The 20654-nt window shown below is 25.8% G+C and overlaps 2 protein-coding genes and 1 long non-coding RNA gene across 8 annotated transcripts; 2 read left to right on the top strand and 1 right to left on the bottom strand.

Annotated features, from left to right (window-relative positions):
• Nucleotides 1-215: 215 nt before the first annotated feature.
• Nucleotides 216-5095, top strand: LOC127287430 (endoplasmic reticulum mannosyl-oligosaccharide 1,2-alpha-mannosidase). Its single transcript, XM_051314363.1, has 11 exons — nucleotides 216-549; nucleotides 754-921; nucleotides 993-1152; nucleotides 1221-1406; nucleotides 1465-1613; nucleotides 1686-1874; nucleotides 1982-2169; nucleotides 2266-2392; nucleotides 2462-2626; nucleotides 2707-2850; nucleotides 2915-5095. Exons 1-11 carry the CDS (start codon nucleotides 451-453, stop codon nucleotides 3131-3133), a joined length of 1794 nt encoding a protein of 597 aa, XP_051170320.1. The 5' UTR covers nucleotides 216-450; the 3' UTR covers nucleotides 3134-5095.
• A 140-nt stretch (nucleotides 5096-5235) lies between these two features.
• LOC127287431 (uncharacterized) lies at nucleotides 5236-20257 on the bottom strand. 5 transcript variants are annotated; one of them, XM_051314367.1, is made up of 3 exons: nucleotides 10209-10438; nucleotides 6861-6942; nucleotides 5236-5638 (listed from the first exon to the last, which is right to left on the bottom strand). In XM_051314367.1, the coding sequence occupies exons 2-3, from the start codon at nucleotides 6923-6925 to the stop codon at nucleotides 5293-5295; spliced, it is 411 nt and encodes a 136-aa protein (XP_051170324.1). In that variant the 5' UTR covers nucleotides 6926-6942; nucleotides 10209-10438; the 3' UTR covers nucleotides 5236-5292. The 5 variants fall into 5 exon arrangements, with proteins under 5 accessions (XP_051170324.1, XP_051170322.1, XP_051170323.1 ...); XM_051314365.1 differs by having other exon boundaries at nucleotides 6861-7070; XM_051314366.1 differs by lacking the exons at nucleotides 6861-6942; nucleotides 10209-10438 and adding an exon at nucleotides 19818-20257.
• Nucleotides 14854-19930, top strand: LOC127287433 (uncharacterized). Of its 2 annotated transcripts, XR_007843880.1 has the most exons (3): nucleotides 14854-15212; nucleotides 16104-16368; nucleotides 19730-19930. It is a non-coding gene; the product is annotated as an uncharacterized LOC127287433 (long non-coding RNA). The 2 variants fall into 2 exon arrangements; XR_007843881.1 differs by lacking the exon at nucleotides 14854-15212 and having other exon boundaries at nucleotides 15356-16368.
• Nucleotides 20258-20654: the final 397 nt, after the last annotated feature.

Below are 20654 nucleotides of genomic sequence, written 5' to 3' on the forward strand. Positions count from 1 at the left end.
TTATTCAGGGGCGTAAGAAACGTTCCCTATCTAAATTTTCAGCAATATTATCATTATTTTTGTAATGTTGCAAATATTGCTGCAAATTTAAATGCTGTTTGTGGTGATTTATTTCTGGGGGGATAAAACAGCATATTTTTCCCTAAAAAATTATAGGGGTAATTGCCCCCCTTGTACCTATGCTTTCCTACACCAGGTTCGCCAACAAACAAAACCAACCAACCACGTCTGTACATATGTATATGTACATCACACGAAGTACATCATTAGTCTGTAAATTGACAAATGTCACAATGTTTATTAATAATTAAAAGATTTTCTGGTAGAAAAAATTACTATTTAAATTGTACTCTAAATGTTTTCCATTGTACAAAACGTAGTGTACGAATTCCAGCTTTTTGGAGCTCATTGTAATAGCAGGAACAACAAGAACATAACCTAAAAAAAAATATGTTTTCAACAAAGGATTTAAGTGAAGTTGATTATATTAGTTTAAATATTCACGATAGCTCATCATTTGCTCGAGGTACATCACGTAGTCTTTGGCGAGTAAGTAATTTTCTTTTTAACATTTAGTTTTAACGATTGTTGAATAAATTAATAAGCCGACTCGGCTTTTTGGCAATTTAATTTTCTGTCAATTTTTTCTAATTTTGTGGATATTTTATAGAAAAATAAACTTAATTATCTGACAAATGTTGTATCTTATAATAATGAGTGAAATTTTTTATTTTTTTTTTTTTACAATTACAGAAATGGAATCAACTCTCTCGATTTCAAAGAAACATATTTTACTTTGCCATTATTACTATCGCTCTTTTAATATTTTATTTACTTCCTGGTGGCGCGAGAAATATTCTTCTAGAAAATGAAAATGATTATGATAATGGAAAAGTCAGTTTGGAAACTCCAAAACCCAAGGTTTGGATTTAATAATTAAATTATAGAATAAGATGAAGATTGTTTTAATAAGGAATTATTATATATTTTAGTTGGGAGAGCCACTGATTGTAGATAATGTCGATTCTGTCAAAGTATTAGATACTGGCGATGTGATAGAAGAGCCGCAGCAATTTCCACAGGAACATAATGATGACGATGATCAAATTGGTGAACCACCACAACCTAAGTCAAATGGACTGAAATTTAATGGTTAGTATTTTTTTTGTGTTTATTATTAATTATTATTATTAAAATAAGTTCATGTAAATTTTTTTTAGGTCCTCAAAATGATAAGCAGAAAGCTGTGATTAAAGCCTTTAAGCATTCCTGGACAGGATATAAAAAATATGCTTGGGGTCACGATAATGTTAAACCGATATCAAAAGGATATCACGAATGGTTTAATTTGGGTCTTACAATTGTAGACTCTTTAGACACTATGTACATAATGGGTTTAAATGAAGGTAAAAGAATTTTGAAATTTAAAATTAAAAAATAATAATTAAAACTTTCTTTTTTTAGAATTTAAAGACGCCCGTGATTGGGTGGAAAATAGTTTAGTGTTCACATTGAACAGAGATGTAAATTTATTTGAAGTTACTATAAGAGTACTTGGAGGTTTATTGGCGGCTTATCATTTGTCAAGCGATAAGCTTTTTCTTGACAAAGCAGTAAGTATTGAAAATATTGATAAAAAAATGTAATATTCGTTTTTTTTTGATATTGAAATTTTTTTTTTTTAGATTGATCTTGGAGATCGAATGTTGCCGGCATTTTCTACGAGATCTGATGTACCCTATTCGGATGTTAATTTAGGTATGAGAAGTGCACATAGTCCTAAATGGGGTCCAGATAGTAGTACTAGTGAAGTTACATCGATTCAATTAGAATTTCGCGATTTAAGCCGAAGTTCAGGTCAACCGCGATTTGAGGTATTTAAAATTAAATTTTAAATTTTAATTCAATTAAAATTTTAATCTCAATAATTTTTTTTTTTCTTATTTACATTTTAGCTTATGTAAAATTTCATTTTTCTCAGGCTGCTGCCGCCAAAGTTTCCGAGCATATTCATCGATCGGAGAAATATGATGGATTAGTTCCAATTTTTATAAATGCAAATACAGGAATGTTTCGTGAATATGCAACGATAACGGTTGGAGCGCGTGGTGACAGTTATTATGAATATTTATTGAAACAATGGATTCAAACAGGAAAAACAATTGATTAGTGAGTGTTTTTTTTTTTTTTTTTACCAAAGAATCAAAAATTCAAATGAAAATTAGAAGTTTTGTAAGCTTCTAAAATATTTTTCTTTTTTTTCAGTTTAAGAGACGATTATTTGTTGGGTATTGCTGGAATGCAGAAGCATCTTGTCAAAACAACAGCAAACAAAAAATTGTTGTATTTGGCCGAACTTGTTGGAGCAGCGAAAGAAATGAAACCAAAAATGGTAAATAGATATTATTTTGTAATTTATAAAAAGAAACAATTAATAATTCTATTGATTTTTCTTTCGTAGGATCATCTTGTTTGTTATTTGGGCGGAACTCTTGCTCTTGGTGTTCATAATGGTTTACCTTCATCGCATATGGATTTTGCAAATGAATTAGTTAAAACATGTTATGAAACTTATGCAATGCAACCAACGTTCCTCGCTCCCGAAATTACGTATTTTAATGTTTTGGTAATAGAAAAAAAAAAAAATGCCGCCCACTTTTTTTTTATAAAAAATTCAATTTAAAAAAATAAAAATTTATTTTACAGAATTCATTGGACGATAATCCAATGTACGTGAAACCAAATGACGCACATAATTTACTGCGTCCAGAATTCATAGAGAGTTTATTCTACATGTGGTATTTCACTGGAAATAAAACTTATCAACAATGGGGTTGGAAGATATTTCAGGTAAATATTTAAAAAAAAAATTTTTTTGAAAAATTTTTTTTAATATTTAAAATATTGTTTATAGGCGTTTGAAAATTATACCAAAGTTGAGAATGGATATACGAGTATTGGAAATGTTCGTAATATTCAAAATACTCGTCCAAAGGACATGACTGAAAGTTTTTGGTTCGCTGAAACTTTAAAGTATCTTTATCTTCTTTTCGATGATAGTAGACAATTAATAAATCTCGACAAATGGATCTTTAATTCCGAAGGACATCCATTGCCAATTTATGAGACATAAATTTTTATACAAATTAATTTATGTCTTACATCATTTTAATGGCCAGTCTAGTATTTTAATTGGACAATGAATAAATTTTTTGTTTTATGTTTTGCATTAAAAAAAAAAATCCGTCAATAATGGACTTTTTAAAAAAAAAATCAAATCAGTGTAGTAAGTATTCGAATAATTTTTTTTCTACTGTCTTCCAATTGAAAATTGTTTTAATTTTACGAGTATTTTTTTTTTTTTTTTTACTTTTTAAACAACATTTTTTCTTATTTTTGACTAAATTAGGTATTTTTAAAAAAATTTTTTTGTAATTCTTTTTCTTTCATAATCATTTTATGAAGTACTTATATTGTTTTTAAATTATACACTGTTAATCATATCATTATTATTAATGTGAGAAAAGAAAATATTTAGAAAAGTTAATTTGTTAATGAATTGAGCGAAAAAAAACAATCAAATAATTTCAATGACGGAAATTTGGTCCAAGAACATTCTGTTTATCTCCAATATTGTTAATGAATTTTCTAGTCGTAATGATAATTTTAAAAAGCACTGTTTGCAAAGTTTATTAGCAATATTATAGAATGCGTGTGAACTGTACAAGTTTGAATATTATTATTATTTTTTTTTTTTTTTAGTGAACTTCAATCTAGTTTTTCTTAGCTCAATTTTATTGATCGTTAAACTCAATTTCTTCTTTAATTTAAATATCAAAAAAAAGACTGTCTTCTGTTTAGTAAAAAGAATCAAATTTTTTGTTTTGTAAAACGATATTTTACAATTTTGAAAATTTTTTAACTTTGCTATTCTTTTTGAAAAAAAAATTCATTTTACATATTTTATTAATAATTTCTTTTTTTCTTCCACAATGATTAATAGATTTAAATATTTATTGACAATTAAGCGTGTAGTTTTATATATTCATATAGAAACGAGTGTGTTTTATATTTACCTGAGAGGAATGTGCAAGTTTTGATTAGAATTAAATATATCGATATAATGAATCTTGATAAAATTATCGCAATCAGAGAAAAAATATTCTATTATAGGTTCGTTTATTTATTATCAAAAATATAAACAATTGAAATGTATCAAAAAAAAAAAAATGTTCAACATTATTTTATTAAGAATTTGAATTTTCAATTAAAAGTTTTTCTACTATTGTAGATAACAATTATAATTCAATAATCATCAATATCAGTTGAATGATATTAATGAATTAACGAACCTAGGTTATATACGAATTTAATTTGTAAATAGAAAAGAAATAATTATGTAAAAGAGGTGACAGAATATTTAATGAAAAGAAAATTCCATGGCTGTAAAACAAATTGCACTTTAATTAATTCCATTAATTCTTAATTCTGTACATTTTACAAAAGAAATAACTATTTGATAGAAAAAAAAAATAAAAATAAAAAAAAAAAAATGTACGAAACATCCGAACATTAAATCGGATTTGTTATTCGATTACAATTTTTTTTTCTGTTTGTTTGTTTTATTTATAATAAATCTAATTTTATGTAAATATAACATGAAATCACTGTTATTTCTTTATTGTCTAAATATTTTAGACACAATCATTCACAAACTTAAAAATATAGTCCTATTCGCAAAACAAAAATTATTTAAAATCTAAAAAATATAGTTTCCTAAAGTTTTTTTGTTTGTATGAAATTGTTTTTTTTTCTTCAAAAATGATTCGTCGACAATTTCATAATATATACAGAATAGATAAAAAAAAAATTACATTACTATCTAAATTATCTTCAATAGAGTTATTTTCATTTCTAAAATTCAATAAATTATCTCTAACAATTTGTGTGTATTTTTTTTATTATGATTTATTTTGAAATATGAAAATAAATATCGGTTTTTTTTTCTCACGTTTGAAAAAAAATTATTATTTTATTTTTTTTTGAGTCCAAATCTCAAAATTTACTGAATCACAGTTGCTGTGTATTATTTATTCACAATTGCTTTTTTATTTACAGATATAGATAAATATTTATACCTAATAAAAAAAATAAATGGCGACAGTTCACGTCCTGAGGCTGATATGATTTAATTTCTCGTGAAATTTTTCTTCAAACACTGTCTTCCGGGATTAATTTATCTTGTTTTTTTTTTTTTTTTTGTTTTTTTAGAGAGACCCTTTTTTAAATGAATCAGAGTATCGTGCACTCGCAGCACTGCTGTGTAAAATAAACACATTTAACAAAACAAGCATCTTCCTCAACTTCGCCAACAAGTTGTTTCCCATCGGTTTGATCGTAATCAAAACAATTTTTTTCAATTTTCGGCTGAGGTTCTGGCAATGGAAGACTTTTGACAATTGGCACTGCTTCCTCAATATCCTCATTTGTTATATTTCCATTTGCTTTATACGATTTCACTGGAGTCAAAGGAATATTTGTTGGTGTTGTTTTACCAGGTCTCATATCTTCGGAAATATCGAAACCCGGTGGAATTGATGTTGTCATTGGAGGCGGTGAATCTCCCGACACCATTACGCTGTAACAAAAAAATAAAATATTTTCTATTAATTTTTTGTTCTCTATTTTTTCTTTAATAAAAATTTTTAATTTTCAGGATTCGAAAAAAATTCTGAAATAGAAGAAAAATATTTTTAATTTTGTTTAATTATAATAAAGAAAATAAAAATTATAAATCTTCGGAAATAATTGGAATATATAAAAATGCAAATTTATATCGTGTGATTCAGGAGCAGTTTCTCGTTCAGTAAGTTTACTCGTATAGAAGTTATTTAATATTTACTATTCACTTCATAATATCACCTGACACCACTTTCTAAGTATTATATTCAATATTGTCTATTTCGACAAATATAGAAAGAATTGAAACTGATCTTGAGTTTAAATTAACTCATCATTTTTCGAATTACAGGTGAATTCAAAGAATTACATTTTCTTTTTTATGAAACCAAATCATTTTTCTTTTTAAAACTAATTATTAAAAAAACTTGTCAGCGAAAACAATTGAATTTTTTTTTTATAAAAAAGACAATTGCAATTATAATCCATAATTATTATTATTCGAAAATAAAATTTTTATTTTTCTAAATTTTGTCCAATTTAGGAAAAATTGAAAATCATTGTTTTCCAGCTTATCAAAGATAATTGAAGTTATAAAAAGTTGTGTCAATATGTTAATGTAATCAGATAACAAAAATTTTTTTTTCTTTTGCTACGAAATTGTCTTTCGTGTCATAAAAGAAAAGAAATTGTTTTTTTCTATAGTTCACAAGAGCGTTAAATTCTTAAAAAAAAAAAAATTTAGACGTTTTAACTCGGTGTCGAGAAAATAAAAATTTTATCGACATGAGATTTATGAAGACACCCAAAGTTTCCAAATGTATTTGGATAGAGGTGTCTGAAGAGTCCAAGAATTTCAAGGACATGGGCCTCAAGTTAATATATTCTGACAAAACTTATTTTTTTTTTTTTTATTTCATTCCTTTCTTTTTTGTTCTTCAAATATAACATTATTTTATTTAATTTCCCTTAACTTTTATTTTTTTTTAATGAGGAAAAATATCCTTTGGCTCTTAAGTATAGAAAAAAAATCAATATTTATGGTGTCTTAAATTTCTCTTGAAGAAATTTCCTCTAAGATAAAATCTGAAAATAGTTTTACGATTAATTTTTAAAATAATAAAATTATTGACCAAACGAATATTATTATCGTTGGTAAAAATCAGAAATCCAAAACGTACCACTTGGTTTTCATGCAAGGGTGCATCCTTGTCTTTTCCTCAGGCGTCAAGGTCGCATAATACATCTGCTCCTGAATTTCGCCTAAACCCATGTTAAATGAATTTTTTTTTTTTTAATTGAAAAAGAAAAAAAAAAATTCACGATTAATTCTCAAATCGATTATTTTTAATGCATGATTTGAAAATGTTCTCAATATCTCAATATTCCGCCTATAAGAACAATTTACGAAAAATTTTTCAGACTTTTACTCCCTAAAGCGAGAATACAATATTGAAACCAACAATAATTAATATCTACAATGAAAAAAATAAATATTAATTTAATGTAAAATAATTTACTTTGCAATTAATTTTTTTTTTTTTGAAAAATTCTTTAATATGACCACCCGCAGTGTGTGTGGAAGAATTTGATCTCAATTCAGTTCTCGATAATCAATTTATATATGACTTGAAAGTTATGCTTGCACTTCCTAGAGGATAGACAAACATATAAAAACTTCTAATAATAAAATTTATTGAAAGTAAATTTAAAACGTTACATGGTTCGTTATCTCGATTCCCTTTTTTTTGCCGTATAGAGATTACTAATGGTCTACTAAATATAATACTATACGTAGAATTTTCAAGACAGCATCTTGAAATCCAATCGCAAGAGACTATTAAGATGATCTTGCACTTTTACATAGTTAAGACATTGCATTATTTGTCTTCATTTTATATTTATAGTGATAAGTAAACTGCTTTACAGTTAAAAATAATCTGATATTATTATCTTTTTATATATATATATATACATTTTTATACATTTATAAATATTTATAGTTTATATTTCACATTTATTTCTGTACAAAACTTTTTTTTAAAAAAGTTACTTTTTTTCTTAAATTTAACATTGACCTTTAAATTATTAGATTGTAAGGAAAAAAAAAGTTTTAAAGTAATTGATTTAAAATGCAAATTTCAGGAGGAATAAAATTAACGTTTTTTGCTGAGAGAGAGAGAGAAAAAAAAGGAGAGCTAGAGACGATAAACTTGAGAATTAATATAAGACACGTTGCAAATTACTTGCAATTTAAAATATACGACTGAAATTGTCGATATTTTTATTTTTGAATTATTTAAGTTAATTACATTTCATTTTAATTCAAGCCTTATTAATTCCAATGGGCACAATTATCTTCATACTATTTTTTTCAAATTTCTTTTTTAATTAATTCCATTTTTTACAGAAATTTAATGTTCAATAAAAATTTTTAACTGTAAAACGTTTTACTTGTTTTTTTTTAAACAAAAACTATGAATTTCGTTTCAAATTCTAAAAAATAAACAGTATTATTAATAATAATTAAAATCATGATAATTATAATAATAATAGTTATTATTAAAATGATTGATAATAATAGATAATAATAGCGTTTTATATTTGAGAAAGTTATTTCAGATCAATGTACTTGTCATATGAACAATAACATGAATATATTTAATAAATGACAAAAGAATTAGTGTTCTCTGTTAATTCAACTTGAATGTCGTGACTAGACTCTGTTTAAATGACCAACTAGCAAGAAGACTAGAATTCCCTTAGGCATTCTTAATAGAGGCTAACGAATGATAAATAGATCATTGAATCTAACTTGTGCTTTGTACGATCATCAAATTGAGATCATGATTAACTTTCGATATACGGTTGATCAGTGTCAAGTAACCAACTTGGAACAGAATTGAAAGTATATTGAATTAAGTATCGCACTATTTAAAATTTTTTTTTGATCATAAACAATATTTTCAATTAAAATTTTCATTTTATTAAATCATCTTAACGAATCTTAATTCTCTTTTTATGAAATCAAAATAAAAAGCTGTTTTCTTTTTAAAAGTATAAATTGAAATTAAAAATTTTAAAATATTACTCTCACATAAATATAATACATAATTAATATAAATAATTGAAATTTAAAAATTACTGCAAAATTTCTATTCTAAAAAAGAAAAATTAATATATTTTTGTCAATTTATTCGATTTTATATATTTGAAAAAAATCGATTTCTATTATTTCAATATGACAAAGAAATTGACAAACACTGTTTGCATTGTTAATTTAATAAAAAGAGTCCTGTAATATATAATATGAAATTATTGTACAAGTTCGTAAAGGAAGAATAAACGAAAAGGGAGAATCGAATTAAGATCAGCAGCTGCCTTATGCGGCACACATTGCACCCTGTTCATTGTCGAAAAGAAACGCCTTTATGAGGGAAAAATTTTCTCAAGGTTGAGAGAATTTTGCAAAAAAAAAAAAAAAAAAATTGCACAACAAAAAGAAAATTAATATTTTAGAGAAAAAATTGACATAATTTTTTTCTAAATAAAATTTTACATTTCCAAAAAATGAAAATCATTCGAAATAAAATCCAGGTCGAAAATGACAAAAGAGAAATTTTTTTTCACCGAAGAAAAGAGTCTATAAGTTCCCTAAGATGTATCAAAGCACGTACTAAAATGACAATTTTCTAGGAAAGAAAACCTAAAATTGAAATAATACAAATTAAGGGATAATCTTATTGAGAGGGATTTCTTTAAAAAATTTTTTTTTTAAAAGCAAGTTATATACGACAAATTCCAGAAGAACTTGTTTCCAATTTCCTGTTATTTTATTCACTTATAAGTATAACTTTTATTTACTTTTTCTTTTATTTTCACTTTTGTAATTATTTTCCTTAATTCTGCAAATTTGATATTATTTTTTTTTATGTATTTGAAAAAGAAAGTTAATTTTTTGGAATAGAGAGGAAAAAATTCATCATTGTCAAGATGGATTACATTTTGAACCACCTGAATTCCTTTTGGTTCATAAAAATAAAAAGGAATGGAAAAAAAAGACGATTTAGAGATTATCTTTCGTAGGCGTTCTTGATACATTCGTTATATTGGGCTTTCAGCTCCTTTTGGAACCAAAAAAGAAGAAGAGAAATTTCAGGTTCAACCTCTCTTATCCAAAGTTGAGATTTATTCCACACACATCGAGTCATAAAGTTAAGAATTTTAATTTCGAACATTTTATGAATTAATCAAATTGAAAAAATTTTTTTTGATTTTTTTGCTCTCGTTGCAAAAATCGAAATAACGATTTTATAAAATACAAAATTAATTATTTTTTTAACAATTTAAATTAAAAAATTTAACGAATCTATGAATTTTAATTTATTTTTTCAATTATCGACAGTTTCAATATTATTATAATTTTTTTGATTAATTTATCAAATCAATTCTAATATTGACATTTTGAATTAAAAAATCAGTGATTATAAAATTTTAATTTAAGAATCTTATAAAAAAAATTTTCTAACACTGTAGTAAAAGTCTGAAAAATTCACGAAAATCACAAGTTTTCACTAATTCCACAGAATTTAAATAACAATTTTTTAAACGTGATTTCCTTTTTTTAAAATAAACTTTTTGGAGAATAAATTTTTTTTGATGAACATCTGGAATGTCAGAAATTATTTTAATAAATATATATATATATATATGAAAGCCGGTTGACGCCGGTCGCTGTCGCGGTTGAACTGCCGATTCCTCTACCACGCTGACAATTTTCACGTGGAGATGAATTTCAAAGTCGGAGGGAGAGAATCAGGTACGTGAAGTTCTCTTTAGTCAGTGCTGAAGAATCATATTATATGGGAGCAACGTACGACCAATAGACATTCACTTCTTTGAAGAAGGGTCCAATAGGGTCTTTTCATTGTAAGGAAAGCTTCTACATTATCACGAGCAAAAGGTCTTACAATTTATAAATGAGCCTCAACTGGTAAATGAAAATGATAAGATAAAGAGCAGTGGCACCAAAGGGTAAAACTACATAGTTTGCAGTAATAATAGTCGATAATAAACTCGTCGGTATTAGAGTAAATTGTCCTCTAGATATTGTCATTTTGTCGTCTAATTAAAATCTTTAAAATTTCAAAAAAATTTTTTGTACAAAAATCTCGATTTTTAAATTAATATAAAAAATTAAATTCATAAAAAAATTACAAATAAATTAATATGATAATGAACCGTAAAATAAATACCATATTGCCTATCATGTGCGTTTTAAAATGTTGAAAAAGTCTATAGGATCGTAAAGATTAAAATTGATCCGAAATAAAATTAATTCGAAGGTCAATTAATAGGTTCAGTGACGTCTCTGAAACTCCTTTTGAATTAATATACAAACTGCGACATTCTTTGTTCTTCATTTCTGTCTCTTTCTCTCTAACTATTTGTGGTTGATGAATTAATAGATTGTTCCAGAAGTGTCTTCAAGGAAAATTGAGATTGTCACAAATTAAGAGACAAATTCCCACTACAATATCTCTTCTCTTCCTAAAACACAATATACGATACTGTCAGAATAAACCAAAAATTCTATTTCCCATAGAGATTATTCTTATAAAAAAATTTTTTTTTTTCTCCATTTTACAAAAGGATAATCTTTCTTTTTTTTTTGATGTATACGCAAACTTGGTTCCTTTCAAAATACTATTCAAAAAAATTGAAAAATAGAATCAAAATTCAAAAGCGATTTCACTTTTTTTTGAAGAAAATGTAATAATTATTTGGAAAAAAATACAAACAATCAATTCAGTTTAAAGAAGAATAGAAATTCTTTATTCCTTTGTTTAGAATTTAATCTTACAGGCACAAAAAAATAAATTGTTCAGCTTTTTTTCTATTGTAATAAAGGGACTGGAAATGCAGATACAAGATTATTCAGGAAGCGTCATGTGTGACGTGAGAAAACTTGTATACGTGAAACTTCAAAGGTAAACTGATTTTCTTTTGTTTTAGAAAAATTAAAAAGAAGAAAAAAATTAAAACTATTATTAATTAAAATAAATATAATAAAAAATAAGGATATATATGGAAAAATGAATTTATCTGCAAATAACTCGCAATTTTGAATCAAAAAGTTTTCGTAATCTTTTTATATAAAAGTGTAAGCAGAAAAAATTACTTCTTTTTTTTTTTATAGTAAAGCTATTTTTCACTGCACCTGACTATTATAAACCGTTATAAAGATTAAAGTTACAGCTTGAACTTTTAAAATATACGCTCTAATGCTTCAAATGAATACACTACAAACAGAGTAAAAGAAAACTGAGAAATTCGATTAGATCTTTGAAAAATTGTATTATTGAATAAATAATATGCAAATTTCGAAACTATATTATATTATTTCTGATCTCATAATTTCCCTCGGGGAAAAATGATTGTTTATTTCTAAGAATAAATTATATAGCTTTCAAAGAGAATTTAAAAATGTGCTTATTTTTAAATTATATATATATGTATATAGAAATGTATTTTATAATTTATAAATTTAATTTTCTATAAAATTATAAATCAAAGAAAAATGAAAAAATTGTAAAATTAATTCAATATTGAAAAAAAAAATAAATAAAAATTAGAATTTGAAACAATTGAAAGTGATAAAAAGGAAAAAAAATACCTGATCACACCTTCCTCAATTCTCTTCGGGAAGAAATAAATACAACACCGCAAAAAGACCTTAATGAGCAATGAAGCGGAATTTTTTCGATGAAAATTTATCAATAACAAAAAACCTAAATCACTAAAATAAAATTGTGTAATCCTATTTTCAATTAAAATTGTTTGTAAACAAAATATAACCTCAAAAAAAAACAACACAAAATTAATATTTTCAAAATAAATTTTTAATTTACTTACTGATAAACTTGACGCTGAGGAAAAATATTGCGAAAACGCATTTTCAGTTTGTTTCCAATCGGTTTCTAGTGGATATATGTTTATAATCAAAAAAGACGCAGAAAGAAGAAGAAGTTTTGGGTTTGCTTTCAAACAAACGCTAACAAGGATTTAAAACGACTGGACCAGTATAGAGTCGAAGAGTAGATTCATCCCGCAACGAACGTGTTTGGGAAACTTTTTTTCTTTTTTTTTTCGCCTTTGTGTGTGCGAAGATTCGTGAAATCCTATGGTTTGCTTCTTTGACTGTGTGTTGTATATTGAGTTTGAAAGAAGGGACAACTGAAGACGAAAGGGAAAGAACATGGACACAGAAGAGAGGTGAAGGGAGTTTGTGAAGGTTAGTTTTAGCGCGGGAATTCCACTCACCGTGTAGACCATGGGATTTCGAAGGTTTTTTCGAGGTTCAGAAGATGGAGGTCAGGAACACAACAACTACTATGACACGAGAGGTTGAAATCTTCACTTTTTGAAAAATCGCCATTATCACAATTCATTTCCATTGATTTTGATACAAATGCCATAATTCACTATTTTTTCTATATGTACTTATTCAATTAGATAATTTTTTTTTTTTGATAATTAGATTAGATAATTATTTGAAAATTAGTGCAAAATTTTGTTTACAAACATTCTTCTCTCTCTCAAGGTCACTTTCTTTTGGACAAATTTTGACATTTTTACACTATTGGTTGATTATTTAGTGAACAACCAATCAAAATTTATTGTGAACTATCTACCCAACCTTGCTTAGTTGTTTATACAACTTAACCTCACTTTTTCCTTGATTTTTGTTTTACAATGAGTACAACTTTTAATTAGTTATATTTTATTTAAAAATAAATGATTTGAATAAAAAATTGAAGCTTACCCGGCACCTGCATACATCGAGGGAGAACGACGATGGTAATCATAATCTTTATCTCTTTTCTTTTTTAAAAGAACCCAAGCTCTTATACTTTGCCTTTTACTGCCACTTTCTTTCTTGGGTGGTCGATTATTATTTCGACCCCCAGGTCCCGTTCGTTTAAACATTTTTAGTTTTTTTTTTTTTTTAATAATCTCGTTTAAATATATTAAACTCTGAAGAAAATTGTGTAAACAATATAAATAAACAAAACAACAGAGAGTATTGAGAGGAAAAAACTTTCTTTTCTTCACATTAATAACACATTGAGATTTTTTTCTTACTTTTATTTAAATCTTTGTTTTTTAAATTAATTGAAATTTTCTTTTCAGATTGATCTATATATAGATGTCGAAAGCCAAACGTAAATGTGAAATTAAAATAAATTTTGCCAAAAGGGTCAAAAAATTGGCGAAAAATTGAAAAGCGAGCTTCTTCTTTTTTTTTACAATGTGTTTATTTGTATAGAGAAAGTCAATCTCGTTTCGTCATTCCTATAAGTAGTAAAGTGGCTTCACCCAGACACGTGTTGCTTGAGCGAGAATGTCCCACGCCTTCTTTGATGATACGGTGAAGGTTTTCTCTGTAGTACTTGAAATGAACCCGGAAGTATTATTATGCTGGGCACGTGATGGTTTTAATCGTGTAAGCAACACAGACCTTCATGAAGAAAAAAAAAAAAAAAAAAAAACTTTTACCCACTTGTGTTCAAACGTATTCAATATTATATACCACAATATTATTGATACATGAATTTTATGCGACTTGAAATAATAACGGTAAAATTCACTTTACACCTACGCAATTTACGCGAAAATTTTAATTTACATTCAGAGTTATTTATAATTACAATAAGTTTATTAAAAGTATTTTAATTATTTTCTTTTTTTTTCTTTTTTTAAATTTTAAATTCAAAATATGAAAAATTGATATAAATATATAAATTGTAAAATGATGTTCATGTAATTCTTTTGTGTTACAGATTTCATGGCACTTTCACTCTCAATTCTCTCTCTTTCTCTTTTTCTTTCATGTAGATGGGAAATTTTCCCTTGCAAAACATGAAATATGTCTAATCGCACAAGATAAAGTATAGTTTATTGCGTCTTCTTAGACAGTGTGTATAATAATAAAAAAAAGCAAGAAACAGCTTTTACACGTTGCACGAATCGCGGAGACAACTATACTGTTGGCTATTCGTACAGATTTTTAATTCCATGGACGTTTCATTACATCAACACTGTAGTGACGTTCAATTACATCATTCTTTCGAGAGAGCGTATAGCTTCTATATATTAACCTGAATTTTTTTCAAAAGAAATTATTTTGACCATATAAAATTTTCTATTGTTTCAAGGATTTAAATTCTCTATTAATTTTCACAAATAGATAAATAATTTTTCAAATTATTCTAATTAATTCTAAATCTGAATTAGTGAAAATTTATTATTATTAATTTTTCATTAATTCAAATTTTAGAAAGCAGGCGGAAAATTTTGTTTGTTAATTTTTTATTAAAATAAAAAATTCTAATTTGCAGATTTTCAAATAATTCGCTCATTAAAATATTTGATAAATCAGAGAAGAGAGAAGGGTATTCCCAAATTTGAAGGTCGGGGGAAATCCAGTTTCTTATCTACTCTGTGATTATAAAAAAAAGAGCACAAACAAGGTATTTAAATATACAAATCAGTAGTAGTCATGAAATTTTTTTTTTACATGCAACAAATTGAAATAATTTTCATTTTTAAAAAAATTCTAGAAATGATTAATTAAAATATTCTCGAAAAAGTTGAATGAATATTAAAATTAAAAAAAAAATGCTTCTTTATTTTAATTTACTATCATATTCTAGAGCACGTGTCTATCAAAACTTTTAAATGGCACACGTGCTACTATAAACTGATGCTTCTTTTATTGCGTAACTTTTATTAAAATAAAATTCCTCACACACGACAAGAAGTCATCGTCAGCTTCCAAAGCGAAAGGTTGCAGAATTGCAACATGTATTCTGTCAAGGTCAAGGGCATCAAGTTGCCAGTTTATAAAGCCAGTCCCTTGGGCAGGTTGACCTGTGCCCCTGTTGGATTCAAAGCTCCATTTAAACTTTAAAACCATTTCCAAACGTTTCACGACAAAAGTATATAGTACTTTAAAGATATTTTTATTTCCTCCCTTTTTTTTTTCTTCTCGAGAATAAATAACACCTTCCGAAAAATATTGTTAGTTATATTTTACCAACTTGTGAAACTGACACTGATGATGATTATTCCCGTTAGAGATATTATTTTCTCAAGGACTTTTGAATATATTATATATACTAAAAAATATTAGAATATTCAATTGGAAGGTTGGTTTCATATTGCCTTGAAATCTAGATCAGTTTCTAAAGTGAAGAGTAATTATTACAAACTTGGCAATTGAAGGACGTAAACTTTTTTGAAATTATATTTATTGAAAACAGTTTTTCATTTCAAAATTGTTTTATAAAAAAATAATTTATTTATTATTGAAAAATGTCTCTTTGAATTAGTAAATAAAATATTCTTTTTTTTTCATATAGCTTGAAGATGAAAAAAAAAAAGAGGAAAATATTTTCCAGTGAAAGGTTGACGAACCAACATGATTCGTGGGTAGACTTCAATAATGAGACGAAATAATAGAGAACACCAGGGACATTGAAGAACAGTCGCCTACAATTTGTGATTTAACAGACAGGAAGTATAATTCGTAAGGGTTTATTTAGAAATTGTCTTGGTTGCGTACAGAAAAGTTCAAAGCACCGAATGTCTATTATTTATATTTCTCAAGTATACCCAAAGATTCATGTGAGTATAAACGAAATTTTTTTTGTTGTTCTCTTTCATAACAATAATTTCCAAAATTTAATTTCATTAAACAAAAATTTACAAACCTTGGAACAATAACTAATAATAATTATTATTATTCGCAAAATTTGAAATTTGAAAGATGTGATAAAATATTTCTTTTTATCTTCGAAAATATTGATCTCGTTTTTAAGTATCTTTCAATTTTTTCTTCGCTCGCAAAACTGAGAACCTCCCATCTTGAGAAACTCGAGAATCATTATTTAAATAAGTGTCAGATCCTAGTATGTTTATAATTTATTTATAGGTCAATATCTTTTTTCATACTTTTGATAGTATAAAATGATTACCATATTATCTCAGATAATTTAAAAATTGAGACAAAGTATTTAATTTTTATATCATCAATATTTCATAAGAATTTTATTCTTTTTTCTTTTTAATATCTCTCTCTCTCTCTCTCTCTCTCTCTCTCGTTATTAATGAAATTAATTTTTTTTGTTCATCTCATTAATAAAACAGTAATGTCAATAAAATAGTAGAGATTTTTTAGACACTTAAAAAAAGTTTTTCACATTATAGGTCATTCGACTTGTGAGCGTAAATCGCAAACTAAATCTCATGTTACGTTTACAAGTGTTAATTCGTTAAGTACAAAGAATCATTCTTGCTCTCGTCATTTTAATATTGTGTGGGTTAACTCAGTTTGTTTCCGCTCTCATTAACAAACAACAAACCTCCTGCTATCTTTTTTTCAATGAAGGCACAAAATTATTTTTTAAATTTATTGCACATTAATTTAAAAAAAAAAATTTTTTGTATATTTTTTTTTATTCTCCACGTATTTGAAATAATATCTTTAGTAAACTTCAATATTTGAGAACAATTATTATTTAACGAAAAAAAAAAGCAAAAGAGAAAAGACTGCGTCGAAGAAAGAGATTTCAAGTAAAATATTTGAAATTAAATATTTAATTTACCTCGAGTATAAATAATTTTTCTTCAACGTTTTGGTGAACTTAGTACCAGTTTCCATTTTTGTACTGAAACTTTCCTTTCATTAAGTCGCAGAGACGGTACTTATATGGATCTATGTATATACAACTCCTTTATATATACTTTAATGTTTTTTTAATGATTTGATTTTTAATTTATATTTAATGATTAAGTACGTGACCTAATTTATTTAACAGAGAGAATTTTCATTAATTTTGCATTGTCAATAGACAATTAATTAATTTAAATATATATAATTATATTTATTAACATAAACTAGGATTTTATAATTTTTTACCTCAACTCATTTATAAACATCATTTATCATTGTTAATTGATTTCTATTTTTTTTTTTAAAGAAATCGAATATGAAAAATATATTTTTTTTTTCTTTTTTGAAAACTTTAATCAAAATAAAAAAAATAGAACAGTATTTGATAATATTAATATTCAATTCGTATAAGAAATATTGTAATGTTTGAGCAGATGGTTTGGATTTCTGAATTCCTAGAAATTTTTCGGCACTTTTTGAATTGTTGACTCATATGCGACGCGACACAAATGCTCGACGAGAATACCATATATTTCAAAGATTCTATGAAAATTATTGAAGCATGAAGCATATATATATGTGCGATTTTATTGTGTTTTCTTCTTTCATGAAAATTTTCCTATTTTAATGAAAGAAAAATTTATTTTTATCAATTTTAATTTGATTTGAATAAAACTTTTCTTTCATTTCAATCTCTATCCCCTTTTTTCTATTTCAAAAATAAAATTTAAATATTTTATTTTTAATTTGAATTTTTGTTTCAATTTTTCTTTAATTCTAGAGCAAGAAATTGTGCAAATTTTGTCGAGTGACTCTCTTCGCCCCCGCACCAAAATTATTGTCCTTTTTTTTATCACTGCACGTAAAACATGGTCGATATAAGAAACCGGTTCTCAAGAATAAAAAGACAAAAAAAAAAGAAAAATAAAAAAAAAAATCAAACTCTCATACCGACGTCTTCTCACAAAAGTATTGCCTTACAAATTACAAAGAGAGCTCTTGAAGTATATAGGATATTGCAAGTTTTTCTCGTAAATGTATGTTTTACTGTTTCTCCGCGAAAACAATGAAATATTTCACATATATACAAGACAATCTTTCTCTTGATATTTTATCTATTTCATTTTCCCCGAGAACGTCAAATTCCTTTAAAATAATAACTGTTATTTCTTTTGCGAAGAAGCAAATTTTTTGTGTACAGAAAATCCATTTTTTTTTTGTCATAAGAATTTTTATACATATATTTATATTTTTATCATTTATTTATGATGAATTTACAAAATATAATAAATTTGTTATTAAATTCCTTACGTGACTTGATATTAAATTTAATAAACATTTTTTTTGCAATGTATTTTTAATATTTTTGTTGGTACTTGCAAGAATTGAAACCATATACGATAATTTCTTTTCTTTTTTTTTTTTTTTTTTTTTGACAAAAGTTGCACATTATGTTTCTTCCGGTTTTTTATTTTTATATTCGTGATCAAGTTTCGTCGGAAACCTTCTTTTTATACGAAACATGAAGCCATTTTATTCTTGATGCTTTCGCATGCATTTTGTTCCTTAAAAAAAAAAAATAGAGCTGAAAGAGATCATCTTCCAAGTCATTAATTAATTATGTATCTTGTTTTATTTACCAGGGTTCAAATTTTTCGATAAACTATTAATTTTTATTATTATTGTTATTGTTTCAAATAAATCTAACGAAATATAAGGAATTTAATTTCTAAGGCTTTAATCAAAATAATAAGCAAAATAATTTCATCAGAAAAATAAAGCGCACCTCGGAAATGACATTTGCTCAGTATTATAATTAAATGTGTAAACACTAATTATTTATTTCCGATTTGTGAATTCTAAATCACATGAGTAAATTCTCATTTGAATAAATCTGAATAGAAATTTCTTGCATATTTCCATAAAAAAAAAAAGAAAAAATAAAATACAGAAAGAAAGAGACCGTAAAATTTCATTTCAAAAAGAATTTAAATATGTTGATCCATTTCTTTAAATGACTAAAATATCCTAATTATAATTAAATATTAGAATTTTCTCTTTTATTATTTAATTAATATTTTCTTCATTAAACATTAACTCTGATTATTACATTAATTTTTTCTTAATTCATTTTTAAATGTTTTTTTAAAATTAATTTTCTAATTAATTTTTTTAAAAATTGACTTCAATTTTCAGTAAAGTTTAATGTTTTTATAATTAGATTTTTGCTTTTGTACTTTTAAATCTAAAAAAAAGGCTCGTCAGCACAAAATTTTGAAATATAATAATTAATTGAATTTATTGCATATACAGGTGGATGAATTGTGAGCTGTATAAAAAGTGATGACAAATAAATCGCGAAGGTATTTAATTTTTGTTGGCTACTGGAAGTGACACCCACCTATCAGAAGTCCCAGGAGATTCCTCGACGAGATAAACATCGGCATGTGTGATAAACGTTGTATCCTTCATTTTTCGGAGGCAATTTCAAAGAGAAAAAAAAAAAAAAAAAGAGGTAAGAAATTAAATGACAAAAAAAAATTCACCACCGTTATCTAACAATTTCGCGAAACATTTCTCGCAGCATCATTGATATCACAAAATCACCACCTGATTGAAGGTACATTGATATTGAGGGATTAACATTTGACTAATGGCAAATGACGTTTTTTCATGTGACGTCCGTGAAATTACAATGACCTGTGTCACGAACCGGTTTTATGGCAAGATCATCGTGCCCTTTATTTTTTTTTTAATTTTTTTTTTTTTTTTTAAAGGAACAACACTCCCAACGAAATACCTTCCGCTTCGACAGCCAAAGCACGACTGACAATGTGAAATGAACGATTCTCCCACGAGGAGTATTATAAGCGTCGAAGCTACAAGAACCATATGCGGCTTTAGTCTTAAAGTTTCTTGCACTTTTCTTTGAAATCATTCAACTCACAATGATATTCTTAAAGATTTTCCATTTATCCATCTATAAAAAGTCCTTGGAGAAGGGATCGAAAAAAAATATCTATATCAGACAAAAAGTGTATTTCGAGAATTTTCTTCTAATTCTATTGCGAAAAAAAAATTAGTTTACAATTTTATATATATATATATATATATATATATATATACTATTAATCAATTTTTATTTCTGAAAAAATTACTTTTTATTTGCAAATTTTTTTTTTTAATTTACTTGTATTGTTCATCAGAGGGAATATAATATTCATAGAAAATAATTATT

The sequence above is a fragment of the Leptopilina boulardi genome, unplaced genomic scaffold (assembly GCF_019393585.1).
Source record: "Leptopilina boulardi isolate dan_hultmark-lab unplaced genomic scaffold, ZJU_Lbou_2.1 LbouV2_370, whole genome shotgun sequence".
Taxonomy (NCBI): domain Eukaryota; kingdom Metazoa; phylum Arthropoda; class Insecta; order Hymenoptera; family Figitidae; genus Leptopilina; species Leptopilina boulardi.